Source organism: Zophobas morio, unplaced genomic scaffold (assembly GCF_036711695.1).
Source record: "Zophobas morio isolate AGI-343-1 ecotype UQ-CSIRO unplaced genomic scaffold, CSIRO_AGI_Zmor_V1 ptg000023l, whole genome shotgun sequence".
In the NCBI taxonomy this organism is placed as follows: domain Eukaryota; kingdom Metazoa; phylum Arthropoda; class Insecta; order Coleoptera; family Tenebrionidae; genus Zophobas; species Zophobas morio.
This window is the reverse complement of record NW_026972128.1, coordinates 6,617,530-6,641,965: the sequence shown is the minus strand read 5'-3', so window position 1 is coordinate 6,641,965 and position 24,436 is coordinate 6,617,530. Positions and strand designations below refer to the sequence as shown.

The 24,436-nt window shown below is 35.7% G+C and overlaps 1 protein-coding gene across 8 annotated transcripts in view; it reads left to right on the top strand.

The window, feature by feature from the left end:
• Positions 1-2,423: 2,423 nt before the first annotated feature.
• Positions 2,424-24,436, top strand: part of LOC135134708 (synaptosomal-associated protein 25) — a 31,704-nt gene continuing 9,691 nt past the window's right edge. For 2 of the 8 annotated variants that reach the window (XM_064063478.1, XM_064063481.1), the window contains exons 1-5: positions 2,424-2,595; positions 2,910-3,002; positions 15,158-15,199; positions 21,505-21,553; positions 21,839-21,887. In XM_064063478.1, the coding sequence (XP_063919548.1) occupies positions 2,941-3,002; positions 15,158-15,199; positions 21,505-21,553; positions 21,839-21,887 (202 nt within the window). In that variant the 5' untranslated portion in view covers positions 2,424-2,595; positions 2,910-2,940. Of the gene's footprint in view, positions 2,596-2,909; positions 3,003-15,157; positions 15,200-20,940; positions 20,990-21,504; positions 21,554-21,838; positions 21,888-24,436 lie in introns of all 8 variants that reach the window. The other 6 variants (XM_064063485.1, XM_064063486.1, XM_064063479.1 and 3 more) reach the window with 5 other exon arrangements.

Sequence of the window (24,436 nt, the reverse complement as noted above, 5' to 3'; positions counted from 1 at the left end):
GGAGCACAACAAAAGTACCCCTGGAGCGTTGTAGCATAAGCGGAGTCTGAGCTACCGGTCTGGAACTGTTCTCCCCCCGCGACGGTGATTCTATCTATCGCAAAGCCTACCCCACACGCATATCCCATGACGAACTTTGCCCTGCGGAACTAGGCCATTACGGTCGTCCAACCCGCAAAGATCTCGACTATTGGGCCAAATCGAGAAATTCACAACGTCGGCGGCCGCCCCCTGAATCTATCCAAACCTGTGGACTTGTACAGGTGGCGCGATAAATCTCGCCAGCTCGACTAGGAACCAAACCTCGCTTCTGCCACGTTTTCTGTGTCATTTAACCTCAATTCCATTTTAAAACATTCAATCTCTTATAACTCTGATGTTAACAACAACTGAACAAGTGTTAAAGTTTCAAAGAGCAATAAACAACATTTAAATTCGCCATACAATCTTGTGAAATCTTAAACAACAAATAATTCTTATGTGGGATTAAAGTTGGACATCAAATAATTTATATGATAGAAAACATTCATCAACAAAGTATTTACAAAACAAAACTTAGCAAGGATTTATGAGACGAAAGATCTGGTGTGAAATAAACTTGTACAAATAGAAACACTATGTGAGGTTAAAACTGTAGAACATGAAATTTACGTTCAATTAAATTTATACAACAAATAAAATTACTGAGGTTAAGATTGTGAGATTAAGAAATATAGTATGATGTGAAAATTGCAGAGTTAACATAATTTACAGGAGATTAATATTTGCCACACTTTATCAACGGTTCAAACAAAGAGTTTACATTATGCCAAATTATATCATGATCTAAATGATTGGTTACTTCAAAAATAATTTACTTTGAGAAGTTAAAATACTACGAACTGGTTACCCCAACAAAACACATAATAAACAAATACAAAAATATCCAATCATCGCTCCGAGGGAAAAAGCGTCTCGGTGATGTATCCAAAATCGTTGCGAGGAAAAAGCGTCTCGGTAACGTAAATTTTCTGTAGCGTTGGGGGCATGCCTTAATTAATTAATCAATCTGGCGTTGCGAAACATGCCCCGATGAATTAATCGTGATAATGATGATAACCACCTGAGGGGAGAAAATATCATAACCCCCCCGCCAGTCCGCAGTATAATGAACTTGTTTAACTGCCGTAAATGAACTATTAGCAATCTTGTGTGAAGAATTTAGAAGTGTTATAATGTAACACTTACGTATATGCATCCAGAGACCTATTCGTAATTAAACATAAGGTGTTTTTCCTGACTAAGTGAATTTCATGAAATCTTCTAGCAAATGGTTCATTTAAATAATCCTAATTGTTAAATTGTGTTTGCTCTAGCTGAGTATTAAGAAAAAGTAGCTTGATTTGTGAATTTTCAAACAAAGAACAGATTCACAACACGTGTTCGCGTCCGACCGGAAGTCTGCAATTTTCGATTAAAAGGGCGCAAGAATTTACCGCGCGGGTTGGGGACAACTGTATCAGTATGAAAAATACGTTTGATCGTCGTTAAACAAAGGCTTCCTCCCGTTTTATTAACTACCAAACCAACTAATTTAAACCTAGCTCTTACCACGTGGTCACACACACACAGCCACATTCGTAATGAATCTACCATGCGGTTTTTCTACCAACCCTCTAACTGAAATTACCCTAGCGCTACGTGCTGCCACCTACTCAAAGATCATGCAAACTAACCCCTAAACGCTACGTGCAAGAGACCTTCCATGCATATTTGGTTGCCTATGTTTAAGGAGTTCCTTTTTGTGATTGAACTCTTTTTTTTTTTCAAATTAAAATTATTCAAATGTGATTTCGCGCCGTTGTCAATTAATTTCAGCGCGAAAACTTTGATTTAAATTCGGTCACCACAGTAAAGAATATATAATATTTTTTTTTTGGATCTGTGTGATTATGTACTACTCTTCAGTTTGATAAAACATAAACATTGCAAAAACTTTTGAACATAAAAATATATCTTATGAGATTTGGTCCTTGAGAATTCTATCCAAAAGTAAAACAAAAACTATAGAATTTTATTTAAATAAATTAGTGAAAATATTTTTAACTGACTTGTGATTCTAACAGATGCGATTTCAGAGTTTCCACTGCGGGAATCGCTTAACTTAAAATTTGCGCACCCGGCCCTGGCCAAGGAAAAATACAGACAACCGCCCATGATGAAATCGTAGTTTTCCAAGGCTTCAAAATGAGTCTTTGTTATTTATTGTTTCATCAAGTCATCGATCAAAATAACTAATCACTAATCGGCGATTAATCCGAAACCTACGCACCCGAACCGTGACCAATCTAACGTAAAAATCAAACTTCGCGCCACTCTGCAACAATTATCGGATCATGCGCACCTCCACTCGAAATTTCCTCTGCATCTCGCATCTCCCTTTCCCCACCATTCGCTCAGTGGCTGTTGTCAACCAAATGCGTTAACGCTTTGACAGTTCACTGTCAAAGTGTTATGTGAAACGAAATTTACAGTGTTGTTTGTCGTCGATTCCGAATATTTCGCTCAAAAATTAGTTGCTAAACTCCTCGTCCGCGCACCAGCACCGAAACCGCCGTAAGTATTTTTGCAATAATTTTTCCCGACAAACGCCGCGCTAGCGATCGTGTTTTGCTGCAAACGGAAACCGAGACAGGCCTTAGGAATTCGCCTGTGGGAATACCGATGATGTCACCTCGGAAAGGGGCAAATTCTGGATGTTCCGGTAACACCATTTGATTTAGATAAGAGAACGCGCCCGTCTTGCTTGCCTCTACGCGATTATTGATTTTCTCGGGTCAAACAATGTAAAGTACAGTCCCAAGCAAAAAGATTTGTGCGTCGACGGCTTTTCGCCAATTATTTTATCTGTCATTCTTGATCTTTGCCAGAAAATGCCGGCACCAGCACCAGCTGCCGAAAATGGGGCCCCCAGGACCGAACTGCAGGAGCTGCAGCTCAGAGCGGGACAAGTCACCGATGAGGTACTTCGCCGAAATTGCTATAGGGGTTTACCACCTGCGGAATTACTGTACATCGTTTATTGCTCCCGAATTCGCTATTTTTAGAATTGTATTTATTTGTTGATGTGGTTTTGAAATATGCACGAATTGCGCAATTTTTATTGTAGGTGTTTTGCTGTAATTATTACCAGGGAAAGTGCTTTTAACGCGAAGTGGGAAACGATCCAATTTGATTTTAAATCGGACACTAATCAAAAGTGATTTTCGTGAAAGACGTGGAAACTTTAAACCCTTCGTCCACGCCTACAGATCGTGGAACGAATTTGAATATAGTTTCTCCTATTATTAATCTTATAAGTAACTCAAAATGCAACAAAATAATAAAAATAAGTTGTGTAAAACAAAAAGGATCTCGATGACAATTTGCGAAAGGAAAAAGATAATAACAAGTTGTTACACAATTGTGTAATTTACATTCATACTAGTGATAAGCAGTGATATGTTCATCCCATCTTAAGTATCCGGTTATTATTGTTCTTAACTATTTCCATTTGCTCCCTCTACCATGCGAGGCGTATTATCGATTTTTATCTTCAGTTCGTGAAATTTATTGTTTTGTCAATATAGATGCTAAATGCAGTAAAATAGATTTTACTAAAATTGTTGGCCGAAGTTTTACTACGGAACCATTTTTTTTTTTAATATTAATTAGATAATTGTGTGAAATATTTTTAATGATTTCCTATAGCTCAAAACTAATCGTTCTCGGCGTATTGTATCGTAATTAAGAAGCTCATTAATGTAGGAAACAAGTAGAGGCGGTTCTAGAATTGTTCCTTATGGAACGCCATAGTTAATGATTCTACAGCTACTTACGTGATTTTTCAATGTTTTTAATGCAGAAGGAATGTTTTTAGTAGTTTAGATTTGACTGTGTTTGTTGAACATTATACCAGTGGTTTAAGGCCAAACAGTTCGTGCTATAATTCTGGAAAAGGGTTTGACTTCCCCGAACTTAAAAATCTGCCCATTTTATTTTCAACCGTCGTGAACATGGCCCAAGGGGTTCCCAATGGGTTTATTTGAAAATCAATAAACTGGAGGATTTTAGTTGTAACAATTTATAGTCCTGACCTGCTTGCTCTTGGGCAGTTTGCCCGAAAGGATCAAGGTTTCCATGAATTGAATTTCAAATATAAAAATATCGCAATGAATCTCGTAAAGTTGAAAACAATACGCAGAAGTGGTCATAACTTTAAAATAACGAGGAATTAAACGTTAACAATGTGTAAGACAACTTTAAGAAATTTATTTCCACATATTCTCGTAGGCGGTGTTTTCGGAAACGCGATATTACGCAGCGAACGACAGTCATTTCTCACGGTGTAAATTTATACGAGTAGGAAACGATTATCTTCCGCGTGTTCCACACCACACTTTCCACTATAATTGTTGCTTTGTAAACATTTTCGAATAAACACGAGATACATAAAACAAACGTGTTACATATTTTATTTAGGGAAAACCACTTATCGTGGCAGCAATATGTTGTGCATAAAGCAAATCAGAAGATTATCATTTGAATTTCCCCAAATGGGTTTAATCTATGTATTTTCCTCACGGTTATCTAGATATTAAACGATATCACCGATTATAAATGCACTAACTCAAACAATTATGACATGTGGGTAATTATCCAAAAGAAGTGTAACACAAATAAAATCGAAGCCATTGCGTTTCCTGTAATTTACAGATGTTCAAAATTAAAAATTTCATTCAGAATTAGTTTATTAAAACAAAGTTTGCAATCTAATTAAATTAAAATATGTGTACAAAATGGTGACCTTTCCAACGCCCCCAACAAAAGTAAATTTGGTTGCTGAATGGGCGTCATCGTATTCGAATTTTTAAATTGTGAGTATCCCGGAGTTTGCTTTGATGTGCTCTCGATTTACGGTAAAAAACTAGGGTTTCCATTAAAAAAATCGATTACGTTATAGCTCTGACGTTGTTAGCCAAAAAATTCAGTGTTGTAGAATACAGTCGGTGTAAAAACCAAACTATCCCACTTCGATAATGTTGTCAAATTATTTGCAAAATGATTTAAAAGGAGTGTTCGAATTATGTGTATATAGCGAAATTAAGTGATTCATTATGTAATTAAAATGTTTGTATTGCGTGATATCTACGAATATTACTCATTTATTCTTGTTTACAACCATCACTTTGTTTTTTATGTAATTTTAATTAAGATTTGTAAAATGGTCGATGGAATGCCTTAGATAATTTAATTTGTACTTGAATGCAAACTTGTGTATAAAACACTAAAAAATACATTTGCATTAAGTATGTATTTCTCAACGTATAATTTTTACTTGTGGTTCAAGTGTGAAGTCAGGCTTATTATTCTGAAGGTGCGGTAAACAATTTAATGTGTAAGAAGAAATGCATGTCAGAGTTTTTTTTTTAAGAGGAAAAGAATAGAAACTAATAGATAACGTTGTTGTGTTGTATACTCAACTCGACCACCTTCAAATTTAAAATAAAATTTACTTGTTTGAATAGGTGTTGGTCACTTGCGCGCCGCGGTTCCATGAATTTCATAGTCTAGCAGTACAGAGATAAAAAGATTGGCAAATCTGCTTTTGTAAACAGTGTTTCATCTCTTTATACATATTTGATGATTAATAAGTACGTGTGTAATTGTGTGAAAGTTAAATTATTTTTCCGAGTACTTGCATATTTTAATGTGACTAATAACACCCACGTAAACTACTATACAACAGACAACAGGGTGTATTGACTACTAAAATTATATGCAACGGACCAATTGTTGTCTAATTTTATATACATATGTATGTTACGAAATAATATCGTATAGATGGCAAACCGATAACCAAAATTTGCCCAAACATCAAAACTTTCAAAGCAAGTACAGTTTAAATTTTATAAAATGGCATTCTCTTGTACTCGTGGTTTATGAATCCCCCTTGAGGTTTTCCTCGATTCATCAAAATTTTCGCAGTTATTGTATGTAATAGCACCCTTTTATATTAATATAAGCGGAGCTCCCACAAGGCTCGATTGTTTTTTACATTGTTACCGCCATTATCTACACAGTATAACCTCTATAATCCGAACCCACGTTTATTCGAACATCTAGTAATCAGAACCGAGGTAGATTTCATTTTTCTGAAAAAAATTTAGGGATATAGATCCGAACGAGCCGATTCAAAAAAATAACGTGTTTATGGTAACAGAGCAGTATTTTCAGAATATTCGGTGTGAATTTCAAATTTTTAAATATTGCGATATTTCAATGGGCAATTCTGGAAAAACGGGTGGAGTTATCAAAGAAATGAGTTCGGAAGTGACTTCTACGCCCCGAAATCTACAAGAAAATGTATTTAATTAAATTTCGAAAAAACTCAGGAATATAGATCCCGATGTGTTGAATCCACAAATATAGCGTGTTTATGGTAACAGCAATATTTTCAGAATATTCGGTGTGAAATTCGGATTTTTTGAAATTTTTGAAAATTCCAATATTTCAATGAACGATTCTAAAAAAACAAAGATATCGGTCCGAAATCTGCAAGAAAATGTATTTAGTTAAATTTTGAAAATTGTCGAAAATGGATCGAAATTTGCGGAAGGGGGAAAATTTCGTTTTTGAAAAAGTTGATTCCAAAAATATAGCGTGTTTATGGTCACGGAGTAGTTCTTTTTTCGAATGTATCTATTTTATTATCTATTGCTTAAGTGCTCATTCAAATGGGCATAAAGCATAAGGATGTCCTAAGCATTAATGCATAAAAATTTATGTTTCGGATGCCTGAAGCATTATGCTCATTGTGAACGAATACAAGCATAGAGCACTAAACATAAATTTTTATGCATTAATGCTTAGGACATCGTTATGCTTTATGCCCATTGTGAATGAGCACTAAGGAAACTTTATTTTTGTTTATTAAAATTAAGATTTATTTCTTGAACTTTCTTTTTAGTAATGTATAAAATTATTATTCTATTTCCTTTCAGATTTTTGAAAAATTCGCTGATTCGAACAAATCGCTAAAACGAACACACCTTTTCCCGAATTAATTCCAATTATCGAGGTTATACTTTATTTCTGATTGATCAAATCAAAAACGGGCCACCTCATTGTTTTATTATTAATATTACACTGCACGTGTCGGAATTGACATACGTGGCCTTGCTGAAATGTTGATTGGAATATTTTCAAATGGGAAAACTCACTGGATAAGGATAGCATAGCCCTGCGTTTTGTCAATACATACATTCATATTTTTGGAGCAGTAGCGGGGCATGGATGACTAAAGTATGACACATTAATGAATTCAAAAAAACGAGCTCTACACGAATGTCTAAAAAATATATAGTGTTTCTTACACTATTATTGGTATTATTTATCAATATTTGTTTTAATGTCTAAAGGTTATCACAAATAAAAGTTCGCAAAATAATATTTTATTATGTTTCAAAAACCTTTGACCATTTTTTTTAATGTCATAGTAGCAAACAACGTTATTTTTATTGAAATAATATTTTAGGAATTCTTAAAAAAAAATGTTTATTTCTTAGTTTTGGGGTAAAAAATTTAATTGTTGTCGTTTCTCCCCAACAAGGCTCTGTCTTTTTCTCTTCAACTTTCTGTGGCGCTAAGCAGCCATTATTCCATCAGCATTTTGTTATTCCACTTTAAACCGTTGAAAGCCTGATGACGTATTTTTTGCAACTTGATAACGTATGCCAAATTTTTTGTTTTGTTTTTATTTATGTGTGATGGATTTTTTAACTATTTTAACCGTAATTAGCAGAGAACGGATTCTAGCGGGTAATGCGGAAAACAGCCAGCGTAATGATTCATCTGAATCTCCCGTTGGAGCAATTAACCTTCAGGTTAATCTTACCCAGCGGCGGTCATACTACACATTACATGTAAATCGCTAAGATCATCGCATTACAGACTCAGTTTATGCAGGAAAATATTACGAGGACTATTGTTAACGTACATAGGGTTAATTGAGGCGGAGTTACTTAGACTTAGATTCATCAGGCCTGTGTAACCAGCATAATAAAAGCTAAGACAAAATTTTAGATAGATTCTGAAATATGACGTGATAAACAGAAATAGCAGATAGCTGTGCTGCTGTATGTCATAATTTTTGTTATTTTGGGATGAATGTACCTGTTACGTTTCATCATTATTTGCATTTTTAATATTTACTTGATTTACATGTGGTGTGTAGCGGTGAGGGGAGATTATAAACAATTGTGTATGGCACACAGGTTTATTGAAAATTGATTATTACATCAGAGCACCCGTGTGCTAGATGTTCCGGACAAAACTTAATAGCGACTGACTTAAAAACTAACTGTGTCGGTGTAACATAAGAAGTCGCCCCCGAATCGAAACCCAATGATTTTTTACGGGTCAACCGGGTCAAAGGGGTGGCTGCAGACCTGCAGCTGCAACATTTCTTTGACACACCGACGACATAGGCGTACTAAAGACATAGGCGTACCGACGACATTGTAGCACACGCAACATGCCGCCGCCCTTGAATGCCTCTAGGCATACAATTCACACTACAATTGTACATTTTAGACTAGCAATATAAAAATAAGAACACACACATATTGATGATAAACCATACAAAACCTGTAGTGCATATCAGACAGTACCATATTTTAAATACACAAGAAATGACATTGATTGGAATGCGCTAAAGAAATTGAATTTGAGTACTAACAACACGTCAAATAATATACGTAAGAATAAGCATCCATTTGAATCCAACAACATATGTACAAATTAAGAGGCAAACATAAACTTGAACATAACATGAAGTGTACAAAATCCAGAAACGTAAATTTAAACACATAAAAATGCAAGTCTGAGTGAGTACGCACAGCACAAGAGCCACAAAGGTCGTTATCATACGCACTTCACTACACAATAGCACTTTGACATTTCGCGGGTACAGTATTTTTATTGGCCATCTATTGGCAGCGCACACACTTTGGACACACCGCGTTTGTAGACACCCTTTGAAGTTTTTACCGTCACTACGCGGACGACGCCGTCCTTTCCTGGGTGGACATCCTGTACCCGGCCAAGCGGCCAGTGAAGAGGTGGTGCGTCATCTTCTACAAGAAGGACTAAGATGCCCGGTTTCACGGAAGAGTCCCCCTTAACTCGCCACTTGGACCTCTGTTGTAGTTGCGACACGTATTCTCTCTGCCACCTTCGCCAAAAATGTTGCCGCATTTTTTCGACATGCTGCCACCGTGTTAGCCGGTTCAGCTTTGTAGACTCGAGATCTTCTTCTACGGGGGCAGTTAACGGAGCCCCAATCAAAAAGTGGCCAGGTGTTAGAGGATAAAGATCGTTTGGATCATTGGTCAAGGGGAGCAGTGGGCGCGAATTAAGACAAGCCTCAATTCTGACAAGTAGTGTGTGCATTTCCTCATAATTCAAAATTGTATCACCAATTGTCTTTTTTAAATGTAATTTTGCCGATTTGATATTGGCTTCCCAAATTCCTCCAAAGTTGGGCGTTTTGGGGGGAATAAAACACCATTTTACTTTCATGTTTGCCAAATTTGACTTTAAAGCTTCTTTGTTTAAAACATTTCTAAAGATTTGCTTTAGTTTTCGGTCGCTGCCTACGAAATTGGTAGCATTATCTGAATAAATTTCACTAACAGTACCACGTCGCGAAATAAATCGTCTTAGCGCATTTAAAAAACCTTCGGTTGAAAGATCAGAAATAAGTTCCAGGTGCACGGCTTTGGTGCTGAGGCAAACAAATAACGCTATGTACACTTTAACGTGTTTCGGTTTTCTACCACGGCCATCCTTTATGATGATCGGACCACAAAGGTCGACACCGCATTTTAAAAAAGGCCGGTACTGTTGCAGACGCACCGCCGGTAGATCGCCCATTTTTTCAGAATTAATTATGGGTTTTACTTTAAAACAATTAATACATTTTCTGAGGATGGATCTGACTGCATCCCGTCCAGCGATGGGCCAATAAATTTGTCTCAACGCGGTTAGTGTGGCCTGGGCCCCCGCATGTAAGTGAGCGATATGATATTGACGAATTAATAGCTCCGTGACGTAATGTTTCTTTGGCAAAATAATCTGATGCTTTCTGTCATAAGCAAGAACGGCATTACGTAATCTACCACCGACTCTTAAAATGTTATTAGAGTCTAAAAAAGGACTTAAGCAGAGTAACGAGTTGTTTGTTGGCAATTCTTTACCCGATTTTAAAATAGCAATTTCTTTTTGAAAAGATTCACGTTGAACTAACGTTATAATTATGCGGTTGGCATCGTCCAATTCTTCTATGGTTAGTAAACCCGACTTTAATTCTTTGTTAAGTCTTTTGTTTCTACAGTTATTTACAAAACGCTTGATCCATGCAACAGTTCTTTTAAGCTTGGTAAAATTTGAAAATCTGATTAATAAATCCGATTTAAAGGTAGTACATGTGGAAGTAATTAATGTTTTTTGTCTTTCTGGAACTGCAGTTCCTAAGTCTATGATTGTCTGTGGCCAATCCGTAGGTGGCTTTGAGAGCCATTCGGGACCAAACCACCACAATTTGCAATCAATGAGTTGTTTAGGAAATAAACCTCTTGTAATCAGATCTGCAGGGTTATCAGTACCATTTATGTGGCGCCAATTATGACCGGATGTTAAAGTTTGAATTTCTGACACCCTATTCGCCATGAAAGTTTGCCAATTATGTGGTGAAGCCGCAATCCAGTTTAACACGATTGTTGAATCGGTCCACAAAAAACACTTATTAATTTTTAAATTTAGTTCAGGCAGAATTTTACTTATTAATCGCGCTAATAGTAACGCTGCTGAAAGCTCCAATCTAGGTAGCGATATAGTTTTAAGTGGGGCTACTCTACTTTTTGCACATAATAATTGAGTATGTGTTTCAGCACTTGATAAAATTGTTTTAATATAAATGGCGGCTCCAAAACCCTTAGTACTCGCATCTGCGAAGCCATGCAATTCAACGATATTCGGGGTGTCATTTCTAAAAATATGACGTGAGATTTCAATATTCTTGACATCGGGTAAATTAATCAGAAATTGGTTCCAATGATATTCTAAATCACTAGTAATTGGGTCATCCCAACCAATTTGCGCGGCCCATAAAGATTGCAGAAGTAATTTTGCCTTTAAAATTACTGGAGTGATAAGACCTAATGGATCGAAAATTGTAGCCACTGTGGCCAAAATAGTGCGTTTTGTAGTTTTGCTGGGTAGCCTGTTTAACGCTAAGTTATACTTCAGTTGATCTTTGTGGCAATTCCAAATTAAACCTAAAGTTTTTGTTTCAGTGTCGCTAGAAAAATTAACAGAAGCCTTTATGTCACTTTCTGGTAATAATGTTGGTTCATTTGAAGCCCATTTGTGTAATTTGAAATTACCTTGATTTAAGATCTGAATGATGTCGTCGCGAAGTGCAAGCGCTTCTTCCAATGTACTTGAACCACAAATTAAGTCATCCATATAAAAGTTATTTAAAATATTTGACGCGGCTACAGGTAATACATTCATATTTTCTAGTGCTAATTGTTTTAAGCACCGCATCGCAAGATATGGCGCTGACGCTGTCCCGTACGTCACTGTTTTTAATTGATAAATTTGGAGAGGGTCACTTACATTTTCACGCCAAAATATTCTTTGAAATTGTTGATGATTTTCAGTTAAGAAAATTTGACGATACATCTTTTCAATGTCCGCACTAATGACATACTTGTACGTTCTGAACTTTAATAATATTAAAAATAATTCCTGTTGCAAGTTAGGTCCGATTAATAGATTATCATTTAGACTGTGACCGTTAGAACTTGTCATGGATGCATCGAATACTACCCGAAGTTTATTTCCTTGTGTCGTATTTTTTATGACTGCATGATGAGGAATAAAATAGGAATTTTCTGAGCTAATGTCAGACACTAGTTGCATATGGCCTAATTGTTCATACTCTCTCATGAACTGGATGTAGTGATGTCTCAGTTCCATGTTTTTTAAGAGCTTTCGTTCTAATGTGAAAAATCGATTTCGCGCCATTGTTTCTGAATGTCCCAACATTATGGACTTATTTTTGAAGGGGAGGTCTACTACAAAATTTCCAAGATCGGTACGTTTATGTTTGTCAACAAACTGTTTTTCGCAAGATTTCTCTTCGGGAGAGAGTATCTTGTTATTAGGACTTCCAGCAAGACTCTCTAATTGAAAAAAATCTAAGACTTGGTCATTTAAAGCTTGCAGCGTATTTGTATTGCACGTACTTAAGCTCATAAAATTAGTAGTGTTTATGGATCCTCCAATAATCCAACCAAAATCTGTATTATGCAAATAAAGAGAGTTGCCTATTTGGATTTTCCCATCTCTTAATACTTGGAAAAACATTCTTGCCCCTAATAAGATATCTATTTCTCCGCAAATGTTAAAATTGGCGTCAGCTAAATTTACAAAATCTGGAATTACCATACCCTTCGTAGAAAATGAGTTTAGAGGTAGGTTTTGTGTAATTTTGTTCAATACCAAGCAATCTATGTTATAATGCAAACCCTCTTTAAATAATGAAGAAAGATGCACCTGAACGGTTTCGTTTACTCTGTTGGACGATAAATTTACGCCAGTGATAATGTGATTTGTACTCTGTGTTTTGAGGCGCAATTTTTGACATAAATCTCTGGTAATGAAATTAGATTGTGAGCCTCCATCAAGTAATGCTCTGCATTTATGTATCTTTCCAAAATTATCCCAAATGTAGATAATTGCGGTGCTAAGTAATGTCTCTGACAAATTGTAATTGCTAGTGTGATTTGAAGTGCTTGTCCCAACGTGAGGTTCAGGCAATACTTGTTGGATCTCCATTCTATGTAATAAGCTATTATGTTTTTGTTTACAATACTTACATGAACTATTTGATCTGCATTCGATACAAATGTGGTTTGGTTTTAAACAATTGTTACAAAGTTTTAGAGACGTTATCTTTTTTATGCGTTCTTCTAATGACATTTTTAAAAATTCATTGCATGAGTACAAATTGTGATTAGGCCGTTTACAAACTAAGCATGTCCTTTTTGTTGTGAAGTGACTGACTGTTCCCTTAATATTGTAATGTTTCGGTCGTGGATTTGCATTAACATGGGCAGTACTTTCCAAAATTTGACACCGCGCATCTATTAACTTAAATAATTCCGCTAATTTGGGTATATCATCTGTTAATTTTGACTGCCATTCACGCTTTGTTTGGTAATCAAGTTTATCGACAATTATGGTGGTTAAGATTGAATCCCATTGATCTACTGGAATTTCAAAGGCTTTTAATGCTGCAATGTTGGCGCATAATAAATCGCTTAATTGTCTTAAATTTTCTTGATTAGCCCTTGTGACGGCTGGCGCATCTAAAATGTTTTTTATATGCTCATGTACAATTAGTCTCTTATTTTGAAAACGTTTGTTTAACAAATCCCACGCGATTTCGTAATTTGCATTTACCGGGGACAATGACTCGATGGCTCGAAAAGCTTCTCCCTTCAAGGTGGACCTCAAATAATGGAATTTTTCAATATTTGATAACGAAGAATTTTCATGTATAACAGATTTGAAAGTATCCCGGAAAGAAGTCCAGTCAGAATAAGCTCCGCTAAATTCCGGAAGTTTTAATGCCGGAAGCGTTATTTTTGGAGTTGGATTTTCACGATTGTTTATACTAGTATGTTTCGAATTACCTTCGCTTTTAATAATTGTATCAATTTCGGCTATAGTTTCGTAATATTTTGCCTCGAAATTAATCCGGTGGTCTACCTCATCGTCAAGCAATGCAGGTGGAACATTTTCCTCGATTTTAAATTGCACTTCTTTGAAATCGTTAATTGCGTTAAGAGCGATTGGTCTTCGCGCGATTATTAAACCGATATTGCTGCCAGACGGAAAATTTCTGACAAATTCTAAAATTCGATCCAACTCTGAAACAATTTGGTTGCGCTTATTTATCCACGATCTTAATAAATTAGCTGTTTCACCTTCCGAATCGGATTCGGCATCTCTGCTTTTGGACGATTTGTTAACCCTTTTGCCCATTTTAATTTTAATTTATGTGGAAATACACACAATAAGTACTTGAACAGAGGCGGAAATCGTAGGAATGTAGGAAAATGGGATCTGACCTTTGACTCCCGTGCTACTGGCGGCCGAACTCCTCGCAGGCGTCTTACTCCGTGCTGCAGGTCTCGGGCCCTCGGCGACGGCGATGTGGGAAGTGGGATCTGCTGTGGATCCTCGGGATGATTTCACCGGAGTTGTATGCGTCGCTTCCGGAGATTTTTTAGATTGTTGACACGGGGTGGTGACTTAATTGAAGAACCACTGCTGCCGTGCTGCTGCGAGAACTGTTTGTTTCCCTTTTTTTTGTGTTTCTTCTCCTGCTGCTCACTGGTCACTACTCTCCACTGTTTTTTACCGGAATTTATAAAAATCCGGCTCGAAGGACCAAAATGGTGTGTAGCGGTGAGGGGAGATTATAAACAATTGTGTATGGCACACAGGTTTATTGAAAATTGATTATTACATCAGAGCACCCGTGTGCTAGATGTTCCGGACAAAACTTAATAGCGACTGACTTAAAAACTAACTGTGTCGGTGTAACATAAGAAGTCGCCCCCGAATCGAAACCCAATGATTTTTTACGGGTCAACCGGGTCAAAGGGGTGGCTGCAGACCTGCAGCTGCAACATTTCTTTGACACACCGACGACATAGGCGTACTAAAGACATAGGCGTACCGACGACATTGTAGCACACGCAACAACATGTTCTGTGTGTTCTGAATAATTGAAGTGAATTGGCTTAAGTTATTGATACGTTGTTTACTTAATTTAATAATTTAGGACTCTTTTTGTGCACAAATTAAAATTAATTAATAAAGTGATTAGGGTATAATAATGGAAAATTTTTTGTTTGTAACAAATAAAAATGTTTAATAATTACAGCGAATTCGGTAGCAATTAACATTCATTAAAAGATGTACAGCAACTTTCTCGGTGGCCAACTCTGGCATAAAAATCACCCACCAGCGGCAATTAACATAAAATATTTTTTTCCAGTCTCTGGAGAGCACCCGGCGCATGCTACAATACTGTGAGGAGGTAATTATCCACTCTTATCCTTTTCCAAGCAGCCAAAACTTGTACCAAGTCTTTAATTACCTTATTCTCTCTAGGTGATTAATTTCACGACAAATGCAATTTCATGATAAATGAACCAAACTGGGGTGTCAGGATTTTACTTTTTAGTTGATTGATTTATTTTGTAATAATTCATACCTTCTTTGCTCTAAGTGTTGCAATTTCCATACAATGCGGTGATGTCATGATTGTTAAACGAGGCCTTGTTGTATGGAAATCGTATTGATGTATCTCTGTGCTGCATGTCTTGCACTGTCTCTTTCTGTCCTGTGAACCGAGTCTGAGCCACTACTGGTGCAGAGCAGGACTACCGTGGGGACGCTCTGCTGAAGAACGGGGGGTTTTATGGGACGGTTGCGGTGTGCTTACATGGACTCGATGTTGTGGTAGCGGTAGCCCTGCAAGTGTGCCTGTGTTTGTGCTGTGTTACGTGTACAGATATGAGATTATACAGGGCCGTGCTTAGGGGGTGGCCGGGTCTGTATGGCGCCCACCTTTTCACATTTGTTAAAAACTTAAAATCCGATATATTCAGACAGGCGGCCCTTTTTCTAGGCACGGTACTGAGATTATACCCACACGCACTTTCGCACACACACACTAGCAGACTACAATTGAATATTTTGGTTCGCGACCACCGCCACCTCCACCTCACCACCGTTTTCTGACAAAGTGGATTTAGAAATGCACTGTTCGAAACAACCATTATTCATCCCTTGTCAACATTTTAAACCGACTTGTGGAAGATTGGAATTTTCGCCTAGGATTTGATTGCTTTTTAGCTTTGTTTGGAACGAGTTCCTATACTGAGTTTCGTTTATTTATCGTGGCAGACGTCTGGTTTCATTCACGAAATTTTTCGTTTTGATACATTCGTACTTGTGCTGGTTTATTGTCGCTTTTGTGTATAGATTATTTTGATTTTTTTTTTTTTCGAAAAATATTTGTCGGTGAATATGTTTCTCAGTTATATTTTTCATTAAATTGATTAAAATATGCTCAGAAGTAACAAATTCTTGAGAAAGCTAATTTGGAAGCAGCAGTCTCGCAGTGCATGATTTGGTGTATTTATTTGTTGAAATTGTTTTGGATTTATTCATCAACATTACTCATCAAATTTGTTTTACATGAATTTGTTTGGATGGTTTGGTAAATTTTAATTTACACGTATTTTTTAACAAATCACTGCAACAACAATACTTACTACTTGAATTTTGGAAATGGCAAGCGTCAGATTTTTACTTCTTTTAAAAACAAAAAAAAATCAAATTTATTAATTTATGTTGGTAGCTTATATTGTCATGTAAAAAATTTTGACACAAAATAGAAATTTAATTTCTTGGTAATAATACGCTTACAAGAAATTTGAGATGATTAACTTTGAAGCTGCGCAGAATTTCATAATTTCATTCTCGATTGTTTGTCACCACAAAATATGTATTTTTTATTTCAAATGTAACCAAATTCTTCTTTTCATAAATTTTGGAAAATATGGATAGCAAAAAAACGCTGTTAATACTTTCTTCAGACAGTCATTACGAACATGATTGTTGTGTGCTTAATAAGTATTGCAAAACAGTCCGTTCGGTATACAAGTTTTTCCAGATTTTCATCTTGTCTCTGTAAAACAAGAGTTTCATTGTACTTCGAAATTTTTATACTAAAATGGAATTTTTTGGATTTGTACATATTAGAACTTCGACTGTATAACACAAGATAATCAAAAAATTTCAATGGTACGTTGTTAAGAAGGCTATGAAGAACTCGAAAAAAATGAAATTAAATGAAATTCCCATAAAAATTATCAAATTGACATCTACCAACAGTAAAAAATGACGTGAATCGTATTCTTGCAAATTCTTATTAAAGTATTAATAACTAATTATTTAAGGCGAGTCCATACCTTTGTCACTTGGGGTGCTTAGTACATTTTCAGAATGTAATATTCCTGTTAACACACTTTTTGCTATGAAATTAAAAAAAAAATTTAAACAGTTTACTATGTTTATTCTTTTTAAAGTGTTGGTGAAATTTTTCATCACGTATTTTTAAAATTCAATATCTTAATTATTTATGGAAGTTTCGAAACGCAGTTTTCACCACTCTTTTTAGCTTACAAAGCTCTATAGATTATGTGAAAAACGTCGATTTATTTTGTTGAAAATAAGATACAGTAAAAGCAGCTTCTTTGACATAAGCTTCTTTTTAGAGTATCTTATTTTCGGAAAAAAAAATCGCCAATTACCCGGGTAATTTGTAGAGTTGTGTAAGTTGAAAACAGTGGTGAAAATTGCGTTACGAAATTGCCCTCAATAGTAGAGATATTGATTTTTAAACATACGTGATGAAAAATTTCACCAAAATGCTAAAAAGAAGAATGATATAAATGTAAAAAAAAACTCTTACGTTGCATTGCGAATTTCATAATAATAGGTTTATTAATAACGGAGATATTATGTTCTGAAAATATATTGAAAATCCCAAAAGCCAAAGGAACTCCTCTTCACTATTAGACATCCAGTTCATTAAAACATCAGAATTACAATACAAAGTTAATTCTTCAACTTTGAAGTCTAATATTTTCAAAAGTTTGTTGCAGGGATTTTTTTAATAATTTTTTTCGAGTTTCTCAGAGCCTTTTTAAAAACGTACTGTGGAGCTTATCCGTCATTTTTTGTTCCCTCTGTATACAGACTCAATTCCATTATTCAGTAATAAAGTATTTAAATATCATAGTTGTTTTTTTTTTTTTTTGCATACCAAATTATTACACTCACTATGACCTAATCTTTTTAGTTTTCGATAAATATACAGATGTTCAAAAAATGACGTACCAACTCTATGACACGTTGTTCAGGACCATTTAAGGAGCAGAGAAAAAATTATTTAAAAAATCCTCTGGTGCAAATGTAGAAGTGGGAAGATTTCTTTTTTCGAAATTTCACCATATTTTAACTCACTACTTTGTGGTGGGTATCTGAAGTCGATTGGACATTTATTATTCAAAATAATTTTGGAGGTATCTTGTCTTTATCTATAGATTTCTTCATTCACAGGAATTAAAAACGAAAACTTAAAAATTATTTAGTATGAATCTGGTGAAAGTGGCTAAATTTTCACGTTGTTTGGTCTATCTAGATCGATATTTTGTTTTTGTAAGTGAACGTCAAATTGACGGGAAGAATTTTTTAATAGTTTTTCCCCAACTTAGATTTGTGAATTTAATCATGTATCGTTGAGTTGCTGCACCATTTTTTGAACAGCCTGTATATTAGAATTTGCCTAAAAATCAAATGTAGGCAAATGAACCAACATCGGTATGATAATCGTATTATTATTATTATTATTATTATTAAACTGAAAAGCAGCATATTTCACATGAGACGTCGCAAATGTTTGCCTGCCAAACTATGTTTTTTAATATTCAGGGCTTTCATTAATGTTTGATTTCTAGTAAGCTGTTCACTTTGTTAAGTTGGCACGACTGACAGATTATCAAGTTCAATTTGAAATTTGACGTTTGGTATCAAAGTCGCACGTTGCTATTATTGTGGTACTTGACGTATAACAATTTTAGGTTAAATATTGCGCAGTGAGGCGCAGGAAGTACGAACTGATTTTAAAAATCCATGGCCTACTAGACTCTAATTATGTAACCGAACCCCTTATCGTAGCAAAATTTTACTCGTTTTGGCGATTAGTGGGTTATTAGTTACATGTAAAATGGTTAAGGACACTAGAATGCAAATAAAAATTCTAAAAAATTAATTTTTAATTAAAAAAATAAGTGAGAAAATGTCATAAAAAACGAAGCACTCTGTAAAGTTGTGGTAATATTGATTTTTAATTTTTGTCTGGAGTTAAGTTAACTAATTAAACAAATACAAATGAATTCTGGGGTATTTAAAACTTTGTAAAGGGCATCATAGATGAACTCTGCAGCTTCTTTATCAATAATTATTTTGTTGCTCTAATTAAATAACTCAGAATTAATAAAGAACCTTGGAGATAATTAAAACTTCAGTGGAACGTAAATTTAAAAAAATCCAACACTGTGACGTCTATTACGTATTTGTTTTGTTGTAGAGGCTTTAATTTATTAACATGAATTCAAAACAAATTTGCTTGATTGAGTATATTTTAATGAAATAAATTCATCGGTATATAATTAAAGTAGTGTTGTTTTCAACAGACTTTCTAATGCACGTACCACAGAAATTACGCAAAATTCAAATGAATAGAAACGTAAGGAACGAATATTAATTAATTTATTAGTTTTCGTTGTTGGAAATGATAACAGAAAGTCCGTCATAGGCGTTGCCTGACAGTTCGGAGTCTCTAATGGAAGCTACAATTAAAGTTCTCAAATTGAATAAGGAACTTGGCTAATGACGCATACAACAAAATCCACATCACACAGAGAAAGCAATCCGTGTCAAAAAAAAAAAAAAACCAAAATACATGTCATCATGACGGTCTAACTCCATATTTCATATATGCATTAATATATAATTTTTTAAGCACCAAGAGTCGTTTTACAGGTCACAGAATTATTCCGAAAATTACTGTCGAAAGTTTAAGTTGAACATTTTGCAAGAAAAATATTTTATACATATTTTGCTGGTAAACTCCAAGACGTTGCGTTTAAAATGTAAGCACATGGTCATGTTTTGAACGTCTGCGCAATTTCTTGCGCACTTTACCATCAAAGTATAGAATATCTTTCGTGCATAAATTTTGGTAGCAATTTCCGGATTAATTGTTCGCCACATTGATAGTTCTTGTAGTGAAGTTGAAAGTGTTCACAGTAACAACATCGTCAAAAGAAAATACCACGGAATGATTGAATTTATTAAGGTTTTATGTTGTACATGTGTCGGTGCAGTTGTGATTCTCATGCTATCTAAATTACCTTTTCATATTAGATTAGTTGGTAACTATAAAATGCCGACAAGGTCCAATACTGGTTGTAACCCATTGTCATTTAACAAAAAATACCCGAATATATCTACTGCGTTGAATAGATTAATCCGCAAGAGATAATATAAATTATGTGTGTACAATGGTGGTACTCAAAATTGCATGCTTTATGAAAAATAAATTATCTCTTGTTTCCACCAAATTTTATTTTTTATGAAAACAAGCTCTCGTGTTTACACTAAACCTTAGCTACAGCTGTTCTTGAATTTCTTTAAGTTTAAACTTCAACTTTGGTAGTATAAGGTGTGCTCTTTATGGAAATTTTATACTGTTTAAACATGCTCAGTTTATGTTCGCCATTTATGTCCATAATCCTGGTTTTATTTTTCCGCGAAATGAGTCTTAGGTTATGCAGGAGCTGACGCATCTAACAATATTTGCAGAAAGATTTAATGCACGGTTTATTTCTTGCGTCATGAAGAACTCTACGTGAAAACAGAACAGTTTTCCTAAATCCACTCCAGTTACGTTGCTGAGGAGAAAAGTATCAACACACGTCCGGAAGGGTGTCGGAGGTCGCGTCGTTCCATATAATAACATGGCTTATCGTCACATCCACAGCTTGCCGGGCTACCCGTTCCACTCTCTCCAACTCTGTCTGTAAAGTCTTCTCTGTCTATCCGAACCGAACATAAAATATACTGAGTGCTTATCTGTAGCGGGCGTGTACCACTTAACATATATACTAACATACAATGTACACTTGTTTTGTGCTGCTGTAGAGCAAGGAGGCTGGAATCCGAACCTTGGTCGCTCTTGATGACCAGGGAGGTGAGTCTCTCTCCACTCTCACTCTATCATACTTGACCCAATCCATCATTTTACCCAAGATCCGTCATTGTGACTCGCTCTACTTGTTGTGTACTTCATCTGACCGGGAGGGCGCCACGTGCACACCAACGCATTCTAGATCCAGTCACAGATTGTAGCACTAGTACGTACTAGTACTAGTGCTACAAATTGTGATTGGTTGCTAAATTCAAATATACAGACCACTAGTACGACGGTTAGTGGTGTGCCGCGGCTCCGCCCACCATCATTTTAATGTGGTGCATTTCATATTAAACTAAGGTTACATGATAATGAAACTAACATGATAACATTTTGCAGTTCTGAAACACTTAGACACGTTTCGCATGCTGTTGTCGCTTAGCTTGTCCACTCGCTTCCACTTTAAGTGTATTTTCTGCTTTATTCACCTCTTTTTTAAAATATGGGTGTTTGTAAGGATAGTGGTGTGCTGTATTTGGTTTTGTAAGTATGCTACTGGCACTGTGATGTTGTAGAGTTCGGAAGCCGGTACCAAGACGTTGGAAGCACTGGATCATCAAGGCGGTAAGCACCGGAAAGTGTTGGGAGGTGTTAATTAACAAAGCTTTGTGGGTTTTGCGGTTTTTTATTTTGTGGTGGGCTAACAGGTCTAATGTTGCAACTCCATAGATGTACCCACTGATCCTTCCTCTGGTGGATTAACGTATTTAGGTGTTGGTACGACGGAACTAACAACCGCCAGTCGGGCGAACACAGAGATGTGTTCGCCTGTCTGACTCAGTTTTGATACGGGAGGACATGGTGAGAACGGGAGCAGGTTATCCGAGCTGATTGTCTTGATGTTTGTAGAGCCACGAGGTCGGGATGAAAACCCTGGTCATGCTGGATGAACAGGGCGGTAAGCATACTATCTAGTCTCGCTGTGTCTCTCTATTCCAATTCACCCACCGAACAGTAACTGAACAATTCTCACTCCTTAGATCCGTACCACACGACATTCAAAGTTTAATTTCATGCCCTCCCGATCTTTACCCGACATAACAAATGACGACACAGACTCACTTTAGTTGTGCAGGACGATTTATGGGGATCAGGCAGGTAAGGTTGTGGATGAAATCACACTATATTTTAACTGTTGTTGGCAACTTAAATGTGATACTTTGAAATCTCTTCTACTCCAAAGTGCTACTATCTCTTTGAATGTTATATTCGTTTTTCAATTTTAACGTCTTGATGCTTCAGCGAGTTTCACTCCGGCTTAGCCAAGTCAAGCATATACATTTACATTAGTTTACCTTTGAAATATTTGGTTTCCGAGGAGTTTCCGCCGAATCATTCGCTTTACTCTTTGCTAGTTGCACGGAGTGACGAAGATGGAGGAAAATCGATATGGAAAACCGTGCTCTTTTACTAAGAGTTAAAAGTGAAAGAGGATGAAATTCATGGTGTTAACAGGTGTTTGGTATTTGCGGAAACTCTTGACTAACTTACCAGAAATTAAAAAACATCGTGAGCAACAGGTTTATTAATTAAAACGTTCTAATAAAATAAAGAAGAGAGAAAATTTAAGTTTTTTAGAATGGATATTTATTATTAAACATAAATAAAAACGGGCATAAATTTCTATTATTTTTGGTTTTCCGGATATGCATGCAATCTATTTTGTCACCCACGTTTTTACAAGTATGGATGCTTTTTTCATTTGTAGAATAAATATGGTAGTGACCGTAAAATTACCTAAGCGTTTGAAAAATTCCAGCTTTTAACAGTATTTCTATTATTTAAATATTAATAAAGCCAGTTTTAGTGATTATAGCGTAGATGAAGGTTAGCGGCAAGGTAGCTAGAGGAGGGATGACATTTGCAAACATTTCTCAGCTTTATTAATTACGCTTCAGATTCTGCAAGGTGATTTAATTAACTAATTACTAACAATTATTGTAATTTATTTTCTGTAATGCCATCTATTCCCACGTCGAAACGTTATTTTTATCTATAGAGCGTTATTTTAAAAGATGACTGCTCTCGTGTTTATATGCTTCGCTATATTGCATCTTAAAATCATGTAGCATCAATAAAGTATGAAATGTCACGATTTAGAACCCTCTTGGCCTTTGGTGCTGACACCGGCACTAAAGACAATAACTTTACTGAATACCATGTCGATCTGCTGTACATTGTGTTTGGCGTATTGTTATACCGAAGCAGAATTGTGCAGTCTACTAATTTATGTTGATTTGAAAGGAAACCTGTGCACGTATTCGTGCCGTAAATGTTTTACGGTAGAAATGGATGCTGAATAAACTGATCAGCTATGTCTAAAATAATGTAATAGGTTTATTTAGATGCAGCCAAGACAGAAAAGAAAATATGAAAAGTATAAGAATAGGAACGATGGCGCAATATCAAACCGGGTGATTTTTTTGATTCGTGGTGTAATTTCCCAAGAATTTGTTGACAGAACAAATGCGGCCCAAAATTAGAAAGCTGGTTATGTTATGTGAACAAGAATTAAACCGTCGTTGGATTTTAAAATGATTTATTTATGATAAGGAACATATTTTATTGCCGTCATGCGGAAAATGTCCATTCTGCATTTCTTCATGATTAATCTGGTCAATTCCTGCAACATGTTCTAATATTTCGCGGCTGTAACTGACTCCTCGAAGAAAATGAGCCCCAACTCCAATTTTTTGTGGATATAATGGCGTTTTATTTTTCGAGTTTCCGTACTCTGATAGATGAAGCTTCACTACTAAAAAATGTTACATCAAGAGGATCGTGGTTCAAACAAGTTACATAAATCATTCCCCTACTACGAAAACCTTCTTAAAAATGTATGGGGGTTATCATCCATAACCTGTCGGACATTTTCAATAGCTTCGGTAGTTCTGTTTTGTTAATGTGCGACTTCCTGATTTCCTCTTAATGCTACCAGTCTCACGAAATAATTTTATCAGATAACTGAGTGTCCTTAAATAATTAGCTTCAAGAAGAACAACCCGAGAAAATTTTTCATGAAATTTCTTGCTAGTCTTTGCGGAAGTAAGCATTTCTTATGATGTTCTGAGAACATTTTTCTCGAGATGAAAATTTAAGTTCTCTACCAAAACACACCTGGATAGTTTTGTTTCACATTTAAATAAAGTTCTAGCCCTAAAAACGACTGATTTTTGTCATCATAACACAAATTGTATGTCCTAAGAGACGACCTACGTAATTTGGTGACATAATGGGTAACGAAAACTAGATCACAAATCAAAAAAATCACAAGTATTTTTTAAAGAATATATTATGTCTCTTAAACTTTGCAAAGTCAGTGATTAAATAGAAACGTTAGGGTGACTTACCAAATAAATACCAAAACTACTGAGTAAAAAATCTTAGGAAAAGAAGAAGTTCAACAGCCATAAAATACCAAAGATACAATTTAAAAAAAGGGAGAGA